The sequence below is a fragment of the Centroberyx gerrardi genome, chromosome 8 (assembly GCF_048128805.1).
Source record: "Centroberyx gerrardi isolate f3 chromosome 8, fCenGer3.hap1.cur.20231027, whole genome shotgun sequence".
Lineage (NCBI taxonomy): Eukaryota > Metazoa > Chordata > Actinopteri > Beryciformes > Berycidae > Centroberyx > Centroberyx gerrardi.
Window position 1 is genome coordinate 12,011,780 of NC_136004.1, and position 19,433 is coordinate 12,031,212.

At 40.4% G+C, this 19,433-nt stretch overlaps 2 protein-coding genes across 3 annotated transcripts; both read right to left on the bottom strand.

The window, feature by feature from the left end:
• Positions 1 to 979: 979 nt before the first annotated feature.
• Positions 980 to 10,312, bottom strand: dbnlb (drebrin-like b). Of its 2 annotated transcripts, XM_078285140.1 has the most exons (15): positions 10,157 to 10,312; positions 8,218 to 8,273; positions 7,883 to 7,995; positions 7,707 to 7,781; positions 7,181 to 7,327; positions 6,063 to 6,140; positions 5,453 to 5,604; positions 5,296 to 5,350; positions 4,913 to 4,987; positions 4,401 to 4,524; positions 3,950 to 4,066; positions 3,483 to 3,557; positions 3,156 to 3,226; positions 2,932 to 3,025; positions 980 to 2,405 (listed from the first exon to the last, which is right to left on the bottom strand). In XM_078285140.1, exons 1-15 carry the CDS (start codon positions 10,237 to 10,239, stop codon positions 2,269 to 2,271), a joined length of 1,452 nt encoding a protein of 483 aa, XP_078141266.1. In that variant the 5' UTR covers positions 10,240 to 10,312; the 3' UTR covers positions 980 to 2,268. The 2 variants fall into 2 exon arrangements, with proteins under 2 accessions (XP_078141266.1, XP_071780370.2); XM_071924269.2 differs by lacking the exon at positions 3,950 to 4,066.
• Positions 10,313 to 10,926: 614 nt separating this feature from the next.
• On the bottom strand, positions 10,927 to 19,217 carry ube2d4 (ubiquitin conjugating enzyme E2 D4). Its single transcript, XM_071923724.2, has 7 exons — positions 18,952 to 19,217; positions 16,787 to 16,850; positions 16,498 to 16,529; positions 16,322 to 16,399; positions 16,075 to 16,180; positions 14,023 to 14,116; positions 10,927 to 13,893 (listed from the first exon to the last, which is right to left on the bottom strand). The coding sequence occupies exons 1-7, from the start codon at positions 18,973 to 18,975 to the stop codon at positions 13,848 to 13,850; spliced, it is 444 nt and encodes a 147-aa protein (XP_071779825.1). The 5' UTR covers positions 18,976 to 19,217; the 3' UTR covers positions 10,927 to 13,847.
• Positions 19,218 to 19,433: the final 216 nt, after the last annotated feature.

Here is a 19,433-nt window from a genome sequence, read left to right on the forward strand (position 1 = left end):
AGTACGGTTACTATCAAGATTACTTCTTATTGCAGAAGACTGTAAATAGTATACACTGAATTGTATATGCAAAATTGCCTAAATGTTCAACATTTAGGTGTTAAAATTACCCTAAACAACCTACATCACCTTAAATAATATTCAGCATAAGATTATTCTGGTTTAGGTGATACATGATTTGTGAAAATTGTGTCTTTAAAACACAGTGAAAATAAAATTTTGGTACAAGAAAATTATTAGACTTCAAGATCCCCATCTGCCGTTTCCCGTGAGGAAATCGACTAAAGTAAGAGGAAGGATCCTGGACTTAAAGGTGACAGTAAACCCTAAAAAAAAAAGACTTAAGGGGAAATGGGCAAAATAGGCAAGGTGACGACGGGAAGTTCACTTAAAAAAAACTCCAGTGACCTCTGTATTCACCTACTACTCAGATGTTAAGTAAGCACACATAAAAGAAAAGTTGAGAAAAATAACAGTTTAAATCATTTTACTGAGTCGAGGTCATGGGGCCAGTTTTCCATCATCGGTTTACCATTTGAAGCAAAGTGAAGCAACAATCAAGACGTTTTTTTCTATTATGGATACAAATGAGGGTAAACAGAAAGTTGATTTTCTGTGAATCCAATTTTCCTTTTGACTTAAGAATGATTTGAACGATAAAATAATTTCATTGGCCGCTCTGTGCCTCACTCAACTGAACAGAGATCTAATCATCGAGGATGTGGGAGAAGTAAAATCAGATTTTTCATGTGAAAATGAAACCTGCGCAACGGAGGTGAAATCCCCAGTCATTCCAGGAAACTGATTGTAGAGCACATATTGATGAAGTTTGTGTGTTATGTCTGAGTTACAGTTAGACCTCTGAAAATCCCTGAAGGGTTTAGGTGCTGTTCTCAGGCTTTCTGAATTCATATACTTTTTAAAAAAGTGTGCAGCCCATGTTATACTTACCATATTTGGAAAGATGTGACAACACAACTACATTTATTCCTTTTATTATGAAGAATGTCTGTGCATTACAATATACTCTGGAAAAACAAAAATGAATAACGTAATGGATACATGCCCTTTTTCACTGATAATTCATTTTCCGTTCATCAACTGACCGCAAAGCTTCAGAAAAGCAAAAAAAAAAAAAATTTGCAAAAATTTTTTTTGTTCCAAGTTAAAAACAGTGATCTTGCATAAGTCTGTTGTCAAATTGTCCAAATGTTCTATTAAAATGTCACAAGCGCTTTTCAGAGGATATCACCCCATTCAGTTACCCTCCTTATGGCACTACATGATATAGTATCTTACTATGGCTCTTCTATGGATGCACTCAAACTCAACCTCTAAAAACCAGTGAGATCCAAGAAATAAAAATCCAGGAAATAAAAATGAGACAAATGGTGCTGACTTATGTTTTCCTCTTTGCAGCTAGTCCCTGAAAAGTTCAATATGTTGAAATGATCTGATACGGATGGGAGGCAGGGGCGTGGGAACAAGAAACGGAAACAACCGTTCTATACTCACAATGAGAAGCTGACTGTTAACCGTATCATGCGTTCATCATTGAAGTCTACCACCCAGAGCACAGCAAATACAACAATCTGTTGCTTTTAAATAGTCATTTCAACTGCAAACAATACTAAACTGTGGTTTGAAATTCACACAGAATTTAAGTTCAATAAAAAAAACGATAATAAAAAAGGAAAAATTCAGTCTTCCTGGAAAGAAAGGCAAAAACAAGGCAAAAGATTATACTGTAGCTGGTACCACCATGTTTGATTTTTTTTTCCTGAAATGGACAGGAGCAATTGCTACAAGTAACAATAGAATTATACCTGAAATACAACTGAATTCACTCTTTAAAGGAATGTGAACTACAAGTGCTATCAATGCTCACAATGGAATTTAAGACTGAAACATTAACAAAGGCTGATATTTTACTGCATCACATTTATAGGTAAAGAGATTCATTTGGGGGGGAGTTTTGGCCAGCCTATGGGTCTTTCACAAATCCCTAAACTATGCCATCAATTGTTTACAACATCAACAACATAATGGAATCGCTTTCTGGAAATGAGGAGAGGTTTCAAATTCTTCTGGCCCCGTGATTACCATCCTTTCATTGGTCCGTGATGTGGAGGATCGTTTTCTCCGGTTCAACCTGATCAGCTCACTTGGATGCAAGGTCTGGCTTGCTGCGTGGCTGCGTGTTGTTCTCCTGCAGAGGGCCTGTGGGGCTGCCGGTGGGCTGATCTGGTGAGCGCGCTGGGCCGGAGCTTACATAAGCTCCACGTAATTGGCTGGGAACATTCCAAAATGGCCGTTCGGGCCGTAGCCTCGCCACCAGCCCTCATCTATCATTTCGATCCCGGTGATGATATCATCGGGGTCAAATGAGATCTCCGTGTCATCAGCTGAAAGGGAAAAATAAAAAAAAAATGTTTAAAAAAAAAAGGAGTAGTACCTCAGCAACACCACCACACTCATGCAGATATCTGTTATAATACACTTTACAATACATTACAATTTTAAAAGAGTCAATAAACCCCAAACCCAAATCTATGTAAAGCCTGACATCTAATGGTAAAAGCATGCTACTGAAATTGCCATCTGCTATTGGCTGATATTTGGTGCCAGGTGATGTCACCACCTACTGTACTCTATAGAAGGTGACATCATCTGGCACCGAAGATCAGCCAATAGCAGATTTCAGTAGAATGCTTTACACAGATTTGGGGTCTTGTTACTCTTTAAGAATTTAGCTGACACGTTTTTCCAAAGTGACTTAAAATGAGTGCAACAGTAAAATTAATTCCTAGACTACAAGTCTTAAAAAGGTGACAATTCTTTGACTGCTTATTAACAGGCAGTATGGCATGCTTGGACCCATTCCTGAGTGTTTACTATAGGTTTTCGTGGGAGCAGAGATCAAACACCTACCAGCCTGGTAGTCATATAGGGCTCGAGCACAGATGCCTCTGTCTGACGTCTCCTCGGCAGTCACTTCACTGGTGTTACTCTCTTCCACCTGAGGCTGAGGGAAGGAAAATTATGTTTCAGAATTATCCATTTCTCTGATGGAAGAACCCAGTCTTTGCATTTCCTGCTAAAGGGTAAATGTCTAGTCTAGTCCAGCCTAGTGTGGAACTGAAGTAAACCATCACCTGAGCTGGCTCTTCATAGCGATCGTTATGGGCCGGCTCCTGGACATAGGAGTTTGTAGCCGGTGCCTCCTCTGAAAAAAAGAGAGAAAACCATCTGATTATCCAAGCGAGCACTGTCCATCTCTACCAGCAGGTGGCAGCAGCAGCAGCTGATCCTGACGGCCGATTTCGTCTGGAGGGAATGTGTGCGGACATGGTCACGACAAATAAAACAGGATTTTCATAAGAAGCGGATGGTAGGCTAGATCTCTAATCCGGTGAGTTGGAAAAGCTGATGTATGTAGAGCGTGTTAAGACTGAGGTCGGTGTGTGTGAAATGGGCCCCACCTTTACACTCCTCCTGCGGGGCGGCCTCCTGCTCATCATACTCACACCTGGACTGTCCATCATCCACATCAGGCTCTTATCAACCACAACACAAGCACAGACACGTACACATGGGAACACGATCACAAGTTCACACATGTTTGAAAAGCACATTCTCAAACATTAGGACATTCTTCGCACATTGCACACAAAAAAAACCTTCATCTGGAAGTTTTTTTAGAGAATACACAGAACACCGAGTGCATGGATGATGCATGACGAAATTAATTGCAGTGAGGGATATGAAGATGATTGCACAGGAATGACAAAGGGAAATGAAGCGTGGTGTCAATGTTTTTTTTTTTTTTTTTTACTTATGTATGAGACTACCACCTAAATGCGGTGTATGTATTCTTTGTGTATGTGTGTATATGTATTCTTTGTGTATGTGTGTGTCTATGTGTGTGTGTGTGTGTGCAAGCTCAGACCTGTGGCACGAACAGGAGAGGCGGAGCCTGCTGGCACAGGAGAGGCTTGGCGTTGGGGTGAGCTGGCCCGCTCAGACTCATACGCTTGCTTAGAGAGAAAAGGGCTTTGCAGACGCCCTGAGAAGAGACACACATGGAACCCCAAAGCATGCGATGGACAAGAGAGAGAGAACAAAGAGAGAGCAGACCGGTTTGAGCAGAAGAGCAGTGACACCAACGGATGAGGCTGGGAGACAAAGTGTTAAGTATGGCTATGAGACGGCTAGAGAGTCTGATGGAAAGTTTAAGAAAGGACGGCGCCGGGAGACGAGAATCTCCTCTAGCATCTTTCGCCTGACAGGTCGCACCCACCCGCACCTGAGAGCGAGGCTAGGACAGCTTTGCAAGTAATGCGGGAGAAGCTGGACATTTAGAACACAAGGAGAGGACACGGTGTGAGCGGGGGCGCTACCTGGCTGGGGGCTAGCAGGGGCAGCAGCAGGGACCTCTGAGTCGCTAGGAGTTATGCCCCTCTCTCTCTGCTTGAACATCTCTCTGGGGTTCAGGGCACGCTGAGAGATGAGAGAGGCCGCCTCCTAAAACAAAACAAGAAAAATGGGAGCGAGACGTACAATGAGCACTGGACAGCCATGGCTAGTGTCGATCTTAAATGCAATGACAAGCATGGCTAGTGTAGATCTTAAATGCAGTGACAAGCGTGACTAGTGCAGATCTTAAATGCAGGCGTTTTGCAGGGAGGAAAAACAAACTACAGACAACAATTCCTAACAGTGTATTCTGTCTGAATGATGTCAATGACCACAGAAAGAAGTAAACATCAGGCAATTAATATAAAGACTGGAAGATTGATGCACTAAGTTACGTTTTCTAGAGTTCAACATTTGATAGAAGCACTCGTCTCAAGACGGGGAAAAAAGAAGGCAGTTAGTCCAGAAGAGACCACTTTCCAGAAGGGGAACTCACGTTGGCCTTTTCCACAGATTCACCTCGCTTCACCCCTTTCTTCTGGGCTGCTTGGTACTCCTTCTCCTGCTCCTCCTGATGATGCTCATGTTAATGTCGGCACTACTGACATCAGCTACCTTCTAGACTAGGTTTTACCACATCTGTGCGCTACTGAAACTCCTTTAACTACCAGCATAATCACTAAAAATCGAAGTAGGTAATAAACAATATCATTAAGGTAAATTTCACACCAAACCATACATTATTTACACACATTTCTGTTCAAATGTGTCTCTACATGCAGCCGCTTCCATCAGGTAATTTTACAGCTGAAGCTAGTTTAATCAGAGCCTAATCTTCTCAGACAGTGAGACCGTCCTGGAAGCCACAAGAAAACTCACCCATTGTTGTTTCTCTCGGTCTCTGCTCTCAGCTTCCTGTTGCTGCTGGTACTTCCTGTTAAACAAATCGCCATTTAAATGACTGAGCAGATGTAACGTGAACTTTGGAATGGGAACTACTGCAAAAAACAGTCTCTCCCGTTCAGTTGATGCCTACTTTTGTTGGTTGATTTCAGAGGCCCTCTCCTTGTCCCTCTTTTCCCTCTGCACCGCCTCCTTGGCCTCTCTGTCCTTCCTCTCTCTCTCCAGCTGCTGGCGCTCCTCCTCGGCCTTGCGCCGCTCCTCCTGGCGCCGTTTCTCCTCGTCTTTCTGAAAGCCGAGTGGTAAGGCCAGCATTAGTTTGGCTTATAGCCTATAGAAAATCTCCTATAATACATTTTATGATGCTTATTGTGACCAAAAACTTGATTTCACAACTGCTTTTATAAAAAACATTGCAAGGTACTTTCTGGGTTTATGTGCAACAGGTGTGGGGCTTAGCCAAAACTGGAGTTCTATGATTCAAGACTGAATGTTTACTACTGTTGTACACTTGTGGTAATGCATGGAAATTGCCTGCCCAGTAATTTTCTTAAATGATTCAAAGGGCTTTCTGAGGTAAATATGTGGTTCAAAATTGCATGCTCTTGCAATATTTGAGGGAGTTCTTGGAATATTTGTGAGTGATTGATTTTGCAAAAAAAAACATCTTGCAATCACAAAATCTGGTTTCAGGTTCTTTTCACACCATCTCAGATGTGAAGCTGAGGTCAGAAAACTCTGCCTACCTCTGCCTGCGCCCAGAAGTTATCTTTATTGGTCTTTTTGATTTCCGACATAGCATTGGTCTTCTGGTACACCGAGCCCTATGAGAGAGGAAAGCCAATTATCATATTATCAACATAAAACATAATACATTTTCTTAAGATATGCAGAAATGCAGGCAATGACATGGAGAGCTAATAGGCAGCATATCATAAAGACTTCAGAGAATGTGCAATGCAATGTTTTCGAGCACGGATACAACCAGGTGGCTTAATGTGCTGAGTTAACAGCCTGACTTGGCTTCTCTTGCAACAGCACAGCAGTCCTCATGACTCTCACTAAGCCTCTGGATTCTAGCTGAGTCATGTCACTCTAAACAAAACACTATATAGTGTGAAAAAACCCAACACATCAACAACATACTGAGTAAGGCTAATTAAAAATGCATTCCCAGCTTCACATCATTATATAGGCTACACATCACGGCTTCATGCAAGTAATCCAATATTGGGATAAACATTGCAATGATGAGAATAGGCTTAAAGGTGCAATATTTAAACTTTTTAGTGTCCCATAGTACAAATGACCATAATATAGGGTTGTTGATCAATACCAATGACAACAATTACTTTGCCAGGTGTTGAGATTTCTGCCTTTCAAAACTCACTTTCTGGCCTGTAAAAAATCCCCAGCTATTAGAATTTCAAGACGCGCCCAATCATTAGTTCAATGAGTCAATCATTTTCAACTGCTTACTGGTGGAGGACGGTGCTACAAGCGAGTGACTGATATCACAAGACATTTCAGCTACGAAGGCTAAAAAGCCCCAACAAAGCATGACAAAGCAGTATTATTATTACTACTACTCAAGCTGACCAATCTCTATTGTGAAAATGTGACATTATTTGTGTCAATTACGGAAACAGGATTTCCACTTAGCTTGTAAATCTAAGTACCCACGACACTGAAACTAGAACATCCTCTTTAGAAATCTAAAAACTGAGACCACAGCCCGAGTATGTGCTTTATCACATCCAGCCTTTGATTGAGATTAATGAGCCTAGATGGGGATCCAGCACGCAAGATAAGCAGACTGGAGGGCACGAGACAGGAACGAGTGTCCACTGCATGCGACGCGTACCACAGGACCCTGAGGACTGCTGTCTTGGAAGCGGCTGGATTCTTTGTGGAAGCTGTAGTTGGCTCCTGAGGCCTTGGCCACCTTTTGCATGATCACCTCAGGTTCCACATCCTCCTCCGCTCTGGCATTTATTGTCACATGGGCCCCCTGGAATAGCAGAAGCCTTATTTGGTTATGAAATATTGGTTCCTCTAAAGCACAGGCAATCATACAAAGAAATATCTGCAGTTATCTTGGTGAATGCATGCACCACCCAGTAGTTTGTTGACACGCAGTGGCTGCTGGCATGATATGAATGACATTGACACTCCTCCAACAGAGCTGTTGGATTATTCCAACAACGCCTGCAGCATGGTCAGTGCTAGTCTTTTCTCTATTGTTCTTTATTTCATATCCTGCTGAAAGCCATTAGTGAGATATAATTTCACATGCTAATAGCCTCTCCCGTAAACATAAACAGACTGAGCGGTAGGGCAGCAATTCAAATGCATACTTGAACTAGACTCTAAAATCAGTACACCATCACCTTAAGAAAGTTTGCCATGGAGCTGACATGATTCGCACATAGCCCTTTCCTGGCATCTTTCACTCCTTCTCCGGTCTGAAAAACAAAGAATTATTCATTATCCATGAGCTACAAATTCAAGAATGGCAGCTACAAAGAGGACAAGCAAATGTAGTTTTGTGCATTGTAGCACTAACCCAGTTTATGAGGACATATTTGGGCAGACCAGAATTTGGATCCTGGACCCGACAGAAAGCGTACATCACTTTTCCACTGTTCAGCTCCTCAACCAACTCCTCCAGTCCTCCATCTGAAACACAAACATTGTGGCAAAGTCAAATGGTTGGTTATATAACTGTGGGCAGCCATTTTTTCTTTCAAATAATGGGTTGAGAAAGCGGAGGCAAACAACCCGTTCGTGCTGGTATTCCAGCATCGCTGCTGTACGCTGACAGTGTAGCTGCTGCTCGCATTCGATAATATTACAATGAGACCAGTTCAAGCAAACTGCTTGATAACAACAACTACTCACCGCTTTTCTCTGCCAAGCGAATATCATTACTGTTTCCCTCATAGGTGAACAAGGCCCTGTGGAGAATAACACCAGATTAAGCATATTCAAATGCCATGCAGGTCACACAGAAAAACATGAAGAATTTTGTTCCAAAAGGAGATATCCACCATTTCACACTTACTCTTACAAAATGACTGACAACATCAAATTAAAAACAAATGACATTATTTTGAAAGGACAGTAAGTAACACTAGGCCTTAGTTGACAAAACAGGAAGTGTGGCTGGCTGGAGAAAAATCCAAGTGCCTCTGTTCCGCATAATGTAGAAAGATAAGAGTGATACTGTGCTAAAATCAGACACATTATACCTCCGTGATCACTGCTGAGTAATTCAGAATTAAGGCAGTGATTCTGAAGGCAGAAAGGAGGTCCAGGACAGTCTTGATGGTACTGAAGACCTTCAGGCCCCATTTCATAGAAAACTAGAGAAGCCCTCATTATTCAGCCACCAGTCAGTATCTGTAGATATTGACTGTAAATAGGAGATCACTGATTTGGCCTTCTCTAATACTGAAACTCAACTTATGAAATCTGCTGCCATTATTTAATTGTCAGCAAGCCATGTAATGCATTGTATGCTACCTTATAGGCATCTTATGCATTACAGTGGCAGTTAATTCTATACTTAGGCTGTCATTTTCAATTCAAACAAAATAATGTGTGCAAAAGTAAATTGGTAAAAGTGAAAGAATATATAGTATATTAGCACACTTGTATCTTATCCATACTGGCTAAAAAAAAAAAAAAATCAGGCTTAGTATTGGCTCAAAATGTCCCAATATGAGCAGTGTATACTATACTATACAGAGCACTCTGCCTCATTTCAAATGTACCCCTCACCACAGAACAAAACATCAAATCAAAAACTGTAACAAAAGGATTTCAACTCTTTGTTGGGTCTGTCTTATTTTCTGTAGAGTGACAGCTTAATAACAGTGGGCTTAGTTGCATAAGAGCGCACTGACAGGGTCAATGTCCTTATGAAGGCCTTTGCTTAGCCATTGGTCAGGGACAGGGCATTTAGCCATCAGCCATCCTCTCACTGGGTGACTGGTACTTGCTGACACTGAACCCAGTCAATGCAAGTTCACAACTGTGAGAGAGGCCTGTCAGCATCATTTCAGCACAAGACTGCAGTAAGAGCCAAGGGGTGGTTATTAGACAGCTGCTGCCCAATGCATAAAATTGAATGAGGGTTAAGGAACAATCACAACCGAGTCATTTTCTGAGTGAATGTGGAGCCAGGAGATAAATTCAACCCCCTAGACAATTGCTGCATGAGAGTAATTAATTCAGGTCATCATTAAACACTGCCGCTGCCATCAACAGGTTTCATCTCAACCTCAAGCAAACGCAGACGACTATGTAGGTGCAGAGGAAGTTCCTACTTAGCCACTGCTTTCACATTATAGTCATCTCTTACCAGGAAGTAAGTTAGGTAGTTACTTATAGTCATCTCAGTGATAGACAATCGTATCAAAAATGAAGATATTGTGAAGAGGCAAATACTTTAACGTTGGACATGAAAGGCCTTGTTGTTGAAGCTTATAAGTAGTTAGCTAGTTAGTGATTCCGCGTAAATGAATAAGTTAACCAACCAACCAACACTAGCTGTCCAGCTAGCTAAATAAGATACCCAGCGTTAGTACATGTCTGACAAAGAAGGGCAACTAATGTTAGGAAGCTTAAGTTAATCCTCAAACTTCCAAAGTTAGCTATCGCTAATTTAGTCAACGCAAGCTAACTGGCCAGCAGTAGGTTCAGTGTTGGTAGGTTGGGTCACATTACAGCTAATCTAACGTTAGTTGTCGACTGGCTCGCTGCTAGCCAACTATGTAGCTAACGTTATCTAGCTAACTAATTGGGCTAGCACAGTTTGCAAAACGATGCCCCTTACCAGTTGGTATTGGATTTTTCATCTACCACTTCTTTATATGCAGCTGTCAATGCAGGGCCATTTTTGCTGAGGTTAACTGCCATCGTTAAGCTGAGTATAGCTAGCCAGCTAGCTATCCGGGATGCGCCCTTCCTATTTGGAGGAGTGGCGACGATGCTGACTTCGAGATCTCAGTTATGCAGGAAGCTGATTTGGCCACTAACTGCATCACAGGCAGGACGTCCTGAGTGTCATATAGCGTGGCAGTCCGAAAGGGCGGAGCTTGCATTGGTGTATATTTATTTTCAACCCGGTTACGAACCGGTGCAAGGCCAATTTACTCTGAATTCTTCAGAATCACAAAATTATCGCTTTTCACCGCACGAAGAAGAGGATATTTTGATTCATCTATGCAAAGAAACCATTCACTGCACCGCACTGCCCTGCCGATAGTTCGCCCGGGCCACTGAATCAAACGTACCCCAGAGAGCAGTGCCCACAGGTACTCATTCTGTCACAGGTGGAGCTATCTACTGAATTAACTTATTCAACACATCAATTGCATCTTCATTTAGCATCTTCACTCCCATCTGGCCAACACAGGTGAACAGTTTCAGTGTACGGCAATGCTACAGTAGAGGGTATACACAGGTATATTACTCACCTCTTTCTCTGGGTATTAAGAATATAATCAGCCCTCAGCTCACAGGATACCCCCTCCTCCACTATCATTACACCACTGCTCTAACCCAGCATTACTTGAACATTAAAAAAAGACACGGAAAAAAATGTCAGACAATTGTAAAACAAAATGAGCTTTATTCATTTGTTTTGACAAAGTCAATGGTTATTTTGTGTATGCAAGGGGAGGTGGTTGTTCATGGTGACAGGTCTAGCACATAGATTCCAAATTTTAAGATGCATTATTGATGTTAGAAGGCTGGTCCTGCATTTCAGAGAAAGCAAGGCTGAATATTTCAAAAATTAGTGGTACTATGTAAATAGTCTTAGCAACTTGCATGTCTACTGATGAAATGAATGGCCCTTTAGGGGAAACAGCCCTGATAGCAAATTTACAGTTCATGAGATGTTCTCTTTATCTATATACAAAATGAGGGTTAAGGCTAAGATTTTAGTCAGAGGTGTTAGGCAGATGAATTGTAACGAAATCCCTGATATCTGGCAAATGGCTGTGAGGAGGTTCTCCAGAGTGCAAAGCATGCCAAGCTGCCTATATGAACTCTATTGAGAGCACACTGGACAAAGGAAGTCAATCTAGTTAGCGTCACTCACACCAGGCTGTCTGTCAAAAGGAACATGATGGATTGAGGCTGCACTCAATCGTACAATTGGAAGATTCTCGGCTTTCAAATAAATAAATAAATAGCCAAACAAACAACAATTTAACAATGCAAACTAAGTTTGGACTAGTAGTATTACACACAAGTCATTTTCAATTATGGTCTGGCAGCAAAAGGATTTTCACTGCATTCAGAGAGGATATGTTTTCAAAGCCTTTCAATATATACTCGATTTTCGAGACATCCAGTTCTGAATAGTTTGACAGTTTTCTCTACAGTTACTAACAATGATGAAAAACTATATTTGGCGATCAAACCATGGTGTTAATTCTACCATCAAAGATTATACAATTTTTATGGACCCTTAAGGATGAATCCATTCAATACAACACCTCAGTAGCAAATTTTCTTCCCCTTTCTGACAGAATTGTTAATTCCCTTTATATTGGCAGCATCAGAAAGTTATAGGCTACGTTTGATTAAAAAAAAATATCATATCCTAACTAGTTAATCCAGCAGCCACATTGGATTATATTGAAACTGATATTACATTATGACATATCACAATCATGTTCATTTCTGGTGACATGGAAAAAAATAGCCTAAAACTAAAGCTTTCAAAGATACAATAAAAATAAAAGGTAAGGTCACAAATATATCACCTAGGCAAACTGTTTTACTGTCAGTGTAGGTTATTAATCCCAAAACAAAACAAACATTTGCAGACCCAATGGTGAATGAGATATGAAAATAAAGAAAAGCTGATCCAAAGAGAATGACAAAGCTTCACATCACCTGATATTTATAGCAGATGAAATTGCCATGGCAAGTTATTACTGTGAAAACCATGGGGTACATATGACGAAATTCCACAAATCTTCAGAAATCTTCACCTCAAGTAACTAAGTGTACATGACTTCAAATTCCTAAAGTCTGCAAAATGTCAAGTCTGTTGAAGTTCCCATTTTGAGTATAAATGACACCAACTGTAACCAAAGGCTATTTCATTTTAGAAAACAGTAGCATGTACACGTTTATCAACAGCATAGTTAAAAGCTGTTTAAAACATTCACATCCAAGTGTTGTTCAAAAACAATAAAGGAAACTGGGGTGGTGACAAGAGGCTGGAGAGGGAGGGATAGTGAAAAAAGCCCCCTCTCCAAGGAAATGACAGTACTTCTGGGACAGCATATTGGATGTGCAACACAGAACATCGGGGCCTATAAGCATCAAGCATCAAACCTTAGGAGTGCTGATCTGAGACGGATTTGCCTCTTCAGGCATAGTGTGGATTATTTTGTCATGTACACTGACCAGTGAACCTAGATCAGTACTATTTTTGAGAAGTTTGATGATATGGCCCTGGTCATTTTTCTCACCATGGGTCACTGCAGTGTCCTTTCAAAGGCTGATGATTTGGCTGGATACCTGAGTAACTGTATTGAGGAAGTGGCAAACAGCTTAGCTGCATGCCAAGGTGTAGCTATGTTCACAGCTATACAATGATGACCATATACAACAGTAGGAGTTTGTGTACTATGACACCAGCCGTGGATGGATACTGAAAAAGATATAAGGGCAATGACAACATGGGTGAGAAAAATGGTAGAGGACATTCCCCCTTGCCTGTTTCTTACTCAACAGCAAGGCAAGGGGCAGCTAGGTCTTACAGCAGCTATCCAGTATCTTCAAAATCATTGAACACTGCTGCATCTCGAAATGCAGTGAGTGATAAAAACCAATCCTTCTTTCACATTGTTTCGGGGTAGAGACAGTATGTGTTGACCAGTATCCGGAACTGTTGTGAGCAACAGATCAACTGCTGGTAATGGCCATGCACCATTTTGTGCTGAACAGGGAACATTCTGCCTCAATTGCACGTGTACCGTTTGAAAACAATAACAACACAGAAAGGCCACTGAATACATGGAAATACAGTAATACAAGACATCCAGTGGGACACAGACAGTACCTTTGAAATGAGGGAGAAATTCATCTCCTAAATCAAACATTTTGCTTCTGAGTAACACAACGATATGACTTATATCAACAGTGATAATGATAAGAGTATGAATAGTAACACTGATAGTAATAACCACAATAGCAGAAGTAACAGTTAAAAGTCTGAGTGTGGTGGTATGGACTGTGAAGAGGTTCCAGTATCCATATGGGAGTGCTTTCAGGAGTCCATCAGGTCCTGCTCAGCACATCCATACAAGTCACGAAGGATAGCACATGGCAGCAGCTCAACACATTGAAAGCCAGGTGGCACTGTACCTCATTGTATCGCTTCCCTCTCCAAAAGATGGGGTGTTGTGTAGTTATATTTCCTCTCTTGCTCATTTGCCTTGCGTTAAATATCAAACGTGTTTCTTTACTTCTCTTTTTGTATTTTGATCTCACTGGCATTCTCACATTGCATACTTCTGTGTCCATTCTCTTGCTAGTCTGTTGTACCTGTAAAACAAATGCACAGTGTGATTAAATTCTTATGTCAACTTTCAAAGTAAGAACTTTGTCACTTCAGTATCGTAAGTGAGCAAGGTTGATGGGTGACTGTGGTAAAAGCACACATTCTGCACTCACTTTTCCCTGTCAGCTTTGTACGTATGGGCGATCTCCGGCACCAGTGGGTCATCCGGGTTTGGGTCACAAAGAAGAGAGCAGATAGACAATAGAACTATAGAGGAATGAATCAGAAATAATTAGATGAGATGACATTAACAGAATCACAATTGGCTATGGCCTTTAAAGAATTATACTAATCTGAATGACATTTAAATACACCTACAGATCATTCAAACGCAGAGCTTCCATCAACACTATCATGGTATACATTCATACACTATTTAACATATACAATTAACAATGCCCATTGCCCACTAGTGCGGCTGGGTATCATTTGAAATTTTTAGATAATCATCACAGTTCCAAACCATCAAATTGCTTTAATAAAACAATTGTTTTTCCCAAAAATTTTTATATTCAAACTCGATTTCCTAAGAGTAAATTATTTTCTGTGCAATATTTATACATCCCATTTGTTTTCCTGAATGCAGACACACCATGCAATTGTTTTTAATCAATAAAATGCCAATAAACTAGTATAAAACCTGAGATCTCATTCTAAGACTCCATAATCTAGACTATATCCACTAACAGGACTATAAATATAGGAATATATATATATATATATATATATATATATACACACACACACACATATAAAGTCCTGGGGCCTATACTACGAAGCAAGTTCAACAAAGTCAGGGTATGTTTGAGTTAGCCGGCTTCACTAAACCTAACATTGGCGATCCTGGATAACCGGTCTCACGTAGCTGGTTATCAACTGGCTCTGTCAACCCAGGATTTACCTAACAGCTATGAGGGCGTTCACAAGAAAGAGGCGGGGTTTGTAACAAATAGCCAATCACTTGCAACATGGACAGATCCAGATCAGACAATTCGGATAAGATAAGATGAAACTACTGATCCCCGTGGGGAAATTAGATAGTTGTGCAGCAAAAGTAATATGATTCAGTGGGGAAAAGGACATAGAATATAAGCGCAAAACCATAAAAATAAGTAATAGCCTAAAAATAGGCGAAAATAATAAAATAGGCTAATCAAACAATAAAAGCCATAAACAATAGACCTAATTATAGGATGATATAAGCCCTAATATTTCCTGCTGACATTTTCAACATGGGTATCGGAAAGAAATGGATAGCTACTAACATTGGGTTCTTCTCTCAAGAAGAACAAATTCTTATAATGAATAACTGTCAGCATTACAAAACATAACCGCGAAAAGTAAAAGTTGTTTCAGCTTCCAAGGCTAGAGAGGATTACTGGAGGAACTGCCCCGTCATTAGGACACAGTGGGCATATTTTTCATTGATAAAATAGTTTGTGGACACATTGAGGCTGTAAAAAGATTTTCTATTCATAAAGTCGGTCTCTTGTTCTTCAGGGCTGCGGTAATGGAATATGAATAGCCGACATTGAACCAAACACTGTTGGAAATCCAATTAAATAAAGTCAGCGCAATTAATATATGCAACAGTAACTTTAATCCATTAATAATATGGTCAATTAAGTAGCCTACCTGCTATATCTCCGATATAATAAGTTATCATGGAAAACAACGTGATTCTACTGGTCTGTAACCACGTCGCCCTGCGAACAGCACTTCTTACTGTCTGTTAATTCAAAAATAACAGTTTTCAATTTTTTATTGGGATTTTCATTTGTATATTTGTCCATATCGGGATCCTGTAGGAATGGTGACTCCCTGTTTCCAGAGAGCTGATTGGTCAGAAGGCGGGCCTTTCATACGTTTTGATCCGATACCCTGAACTTAACCTGCTCCGGAGCAGGTTAGCCGTGCAGCATAAGTTACCATGGTGATCTACCCCGGTTAGAAGTGAACCACCTTCGTGAGACCGAAAAGCCAGGGTTAAACCCAAAGCTAGCTCGCTAACCCCAAATCCTGCTTCGTAGTATAGGCCCCTGTTCTGGTTTTGAAAACAATATAAAAGACAAGGACAAGTTAATTTTGTAATTCCGATCTTGGGTGTGTGAAATATCAATCAAAATGCATTGTCTTCATCACAAATATCTGCTATGATCCCTTACCTTTTGATACTGTAAGTGCAGGTGACCACTGTGATCTCAATATATCCAGACAAATGCTTCCATTGCTGTTGATATTAGGGTGGTAAATTTTTGTTGTGAATGCAACCTGTGATGGGACAGAAGGAATATTGTGATTTACAGGTGAAGCCAATCGCTCTTAGCACAGTAGAATTAATGGCTGAAGGTGAGTTAGTAAAATGAGCTAAAGCCCCATAATGGAACACACAAGGCAGAAAGTCTTACTCACTTTTGGTGGCTTGAAGGGGTAATCTGTGGGGAAGTGAATGGTAAGGAAAAACACTCCACCTTGATAGGCGCTGTCATGCTATTGAAGTAAAATAAAGGCATGTTAAGTTTGTGGACAGCAATTTTACAATATTTTTAATGCATACTTCAAGTGAGTGAAGAATCAAATTCACTTACTGGACCCATTATTGTCGCTTGCCAATGAAACACTGAAAAAAACAAATTTAAAATATATAATAAATGCATTTATTTAAATTGAATTACAATACAATAGTCTATACATTTTTACTTGGAAGCAAACTATCGCCCGGTAGTGCAGTGATATAGCCTACTCACTGAGATGCACAGAAACACACAGGATAATTGCAGTGTTGAAAAATATACGCGTTGTAAACACAGCAATGAGGTACCAAGATTATGTTTATGATTTGCCCTACACTAAAACATTAATTATCTAGCTACTTACAATCATCTCCAACTGGTCCAGCAGAACACTGTGCAGGTGGGTCCCTCTGCAGGTCTGTTAGTTCCTAAAGGCAATACAATTGGTACATGATGAAACAGCCTAGACCTTACTGGTCAATCACATTACTATAACAACTAGGCTCCTTGCAAAGGCACACATGACAATTCAGTCACATTTTAAGTTGTGTTTGAAAAGTCTTTATCTTTTTTCCATATTTGGTAGGTGTGGGTACACAGGAAAATGTGCTGATACCAGTAGCTCATCACTAAGGCCAAGCACTATCTGTCGCAATGAGATCCAGCTAGGCAACATGCTTCAATGAGATCTAGCTAAGCAACATGCTTCAATAAGATCCAGCTAGGCAACATGCTTCAATGAGATCCAGCTAAGCAACATGCTTCAATAAGATCCAGCTAAGCAACATGCTTCAATGAGATCCAGCTAAGCAACATGCTTCAATGAGATCTAGCTAAGCAACATGCTTCAATGAGATCCAGCTAAGCAACATGCTTCAATGAGATCTAGCTAAGCAACATGTTTCAATGAGATCCAGCTAAGCAACATGCTTCAATGAGATCCAGCTAAGCAACATGCTTCAGAAGAAAAATAAAAACAACTTATAAGAAAGATTGAATGAAGGTGCTCATTTTTCAATCAATTGAGTCTGTTCAGCTTCAAAATAAAATGATATTTTACACAATCAGTAAAATTACTACATAAGTATGTGTCCCTTAATTCTGTTATCAACTGAGCAACAGTGTCTGATCAGTCACACTTCGAACAATGTTGACAACATTGACCAACAACAGAGCTGCCAGAACGCTAAAGTCTGTGTTCTGGTTTACGGTCTTCACAGAAAATGCATAGGAAGGTGAGTGAAGTCAGAAAACAGACCTTCCAGTTTAGTGTACTAGTGTTGAGTGAGAGAGTGAAGTGTAGCTCTGTGCCAGAGACCAGCCTCTTTTCAACTTTGACATTCAATGTCTCTTTCCATAGAGGTCTTGCTATATGCTAAGTGGACTAACTTAACTTAATTTCCTGGGTCCATTCCTCACCCCCCAGTAAATTTGAGCCATTGATAGACAAAGATTTGCCATTGCAGATTTCAGTGGCAGCCATGTTTGCTCCACTATCATGCACCATGGCTGTTGCTATGTAAATGGTGATTCTATGACAGCTGATTTCAAGAAGCAAATGTTTTGGTCTCTCATCAGTGTCAGGTTATGGAGACCACTGTTACAGACTAAATTCTCATAAATCACAAAGTTACAAATTACAGTAAGAAACAAATCTATGTTCTATAGACATAATAAAGGAAAGTGGACTATGTCAAAAATTTAAAATAAAAAAACATAGCGTAATTATATCAGCAGAGAATGGAAACGGCATGGCCAAACCCTACCTCCTTTACATACTACTCATGACATTATTATAAGCACAAACAGCAGCTGTTTAAACTTAAATTACCCCCGTTATTTAACAAGTCTTCATGTGAAGCCTGTCTATTCTGTTATATAAATACACACCCTGGCCTGCTCCAGTGCCCCATTTGCCATCCCATATATGGCAACATTGACATTGGGGTTCAATTTTGGCAACTTGCAAACAGCTGTCATGCAACGACTAAATACATCATCGGCCATACTCTTCATGGCTCACCTGAAGAATAAAGACAGCTGACAAGCTAAGGATTTTTGAAGCTATTCTACATGTCAACCGTTCAAACCAAAGACCTACATACTATGTACTGCTAGCCTAGCGCAGGTCTCCGGGGTAACTTCTTTAGCTTGTCTAGCCACCTTTAGGTACAGTATTGATCGCTAAGGTTGCTATCGGTAGCTCATTGTGTCTAGATAAGTATAAGTAATAAAAATTAAATATTAAACACAAACAAAAAATTTGTCATAATTATTGCGCTGCTATAATACCCATTGCTACAGTAGCAATGCACCAACAGGCCACCAGTGTGGTTAGCTCGTCTTTGTCTGTCAGTTATTTTTAAGAGGAGCACAAAAAAGCAAGCAAGTACGTTAAAAGGCGAAGTCGAACTACAGAAAAGGCTACACATTATCTTCATGGAGGGCCTCACATTTACAAAAATATATTTACTAGAATCTATGGCGTGCACATGAAAGAAATATACAAACAGCATCACGAACACTCACCTTTTGAATTCTTTTCAACGCCATTGCTTAAATGGCTATGCTAGCTAGCCTGACAGCTAACAGTTAGCACTTGACACATACAATTTGGGTTCAGTTGCCGGTGCTTTCAAATCACACCTTGCGTATAATCAGCAAGCCACGTTTAGCATGTAACCGGTTTGGAGATTTTTGGTTTCAAGTGCAACCTCTACGTCAAAATGTTGGCTAAATATTGGTCGTACTTTAGCTTACTAGAGCAACCTAGATATTTCACTCCCTCTCTCCTCTCATCGCTACTCTTCTTGGTGCCTGGCAGACAGGCTTGGTAATATCGCGAGACAACTAATACAACTCGAGAGTTAACAAATCCCTCCATGGTTGTAGTTCAAAACACATGCCTGCAAAGAAATATGACATTAGTTTATATTATAAGGCCAGAAATAAGCATAATACATTCTCCTGAGCCACTGTATATCACTTCCTATTTTGCAATCTCAATACAA

What these genes read in the sequence shown, in the direction of transcription:
- dbnlb (XM_078285140.1), bottom strand. Translation starts at nt 10,239, where the DNA reads ATGGCAGTTAACCTCAGCAAAAATGGCCCTGCATTGACAGCTGCATAT. An exon ending in CCATGGCAAACTTTCTTAAG is followed by an intron (nt 7,328 to 7,706) that starts GTGATGGTGTAC and finishes CTGCTATTCCAG; the next exon opens with GGGGCCCATGTGACAATAAA. An exon ending in AATCTGTGGAAAAGGCCAAC is followed by an intron (nt 4,525 to 4,912) that starts GTGAGTTCCCCT and finishes GTTTTGTTTTAG; the next exon opens with GAGGCGGCCTCTCTCATCTC.
- ube2d4 (XM_071923724.2), bottom strand. Translation starts at nt 18,975, where the DNA reads ATGGCGTTGAAAAGAATTCAAAAG. An exon ending in AAGCGACAATAATGGGTCCA is followed by an intron (nt 16,400 to 16,497) that starts GTAAGTGAATTT and finishes TTACTTCAATAG; the next exon opens with CATGACAGCGCCTATCAAGG. An exon ending in TACAAAGCTGACAGGGAAAA is followed by an intron (nt 13,894 to 14,022) that starts GTGAGTGCAGAA and finishes TTTGTTTTACAG; the next exon opens with GTACAACAGACTAGCAAGAG.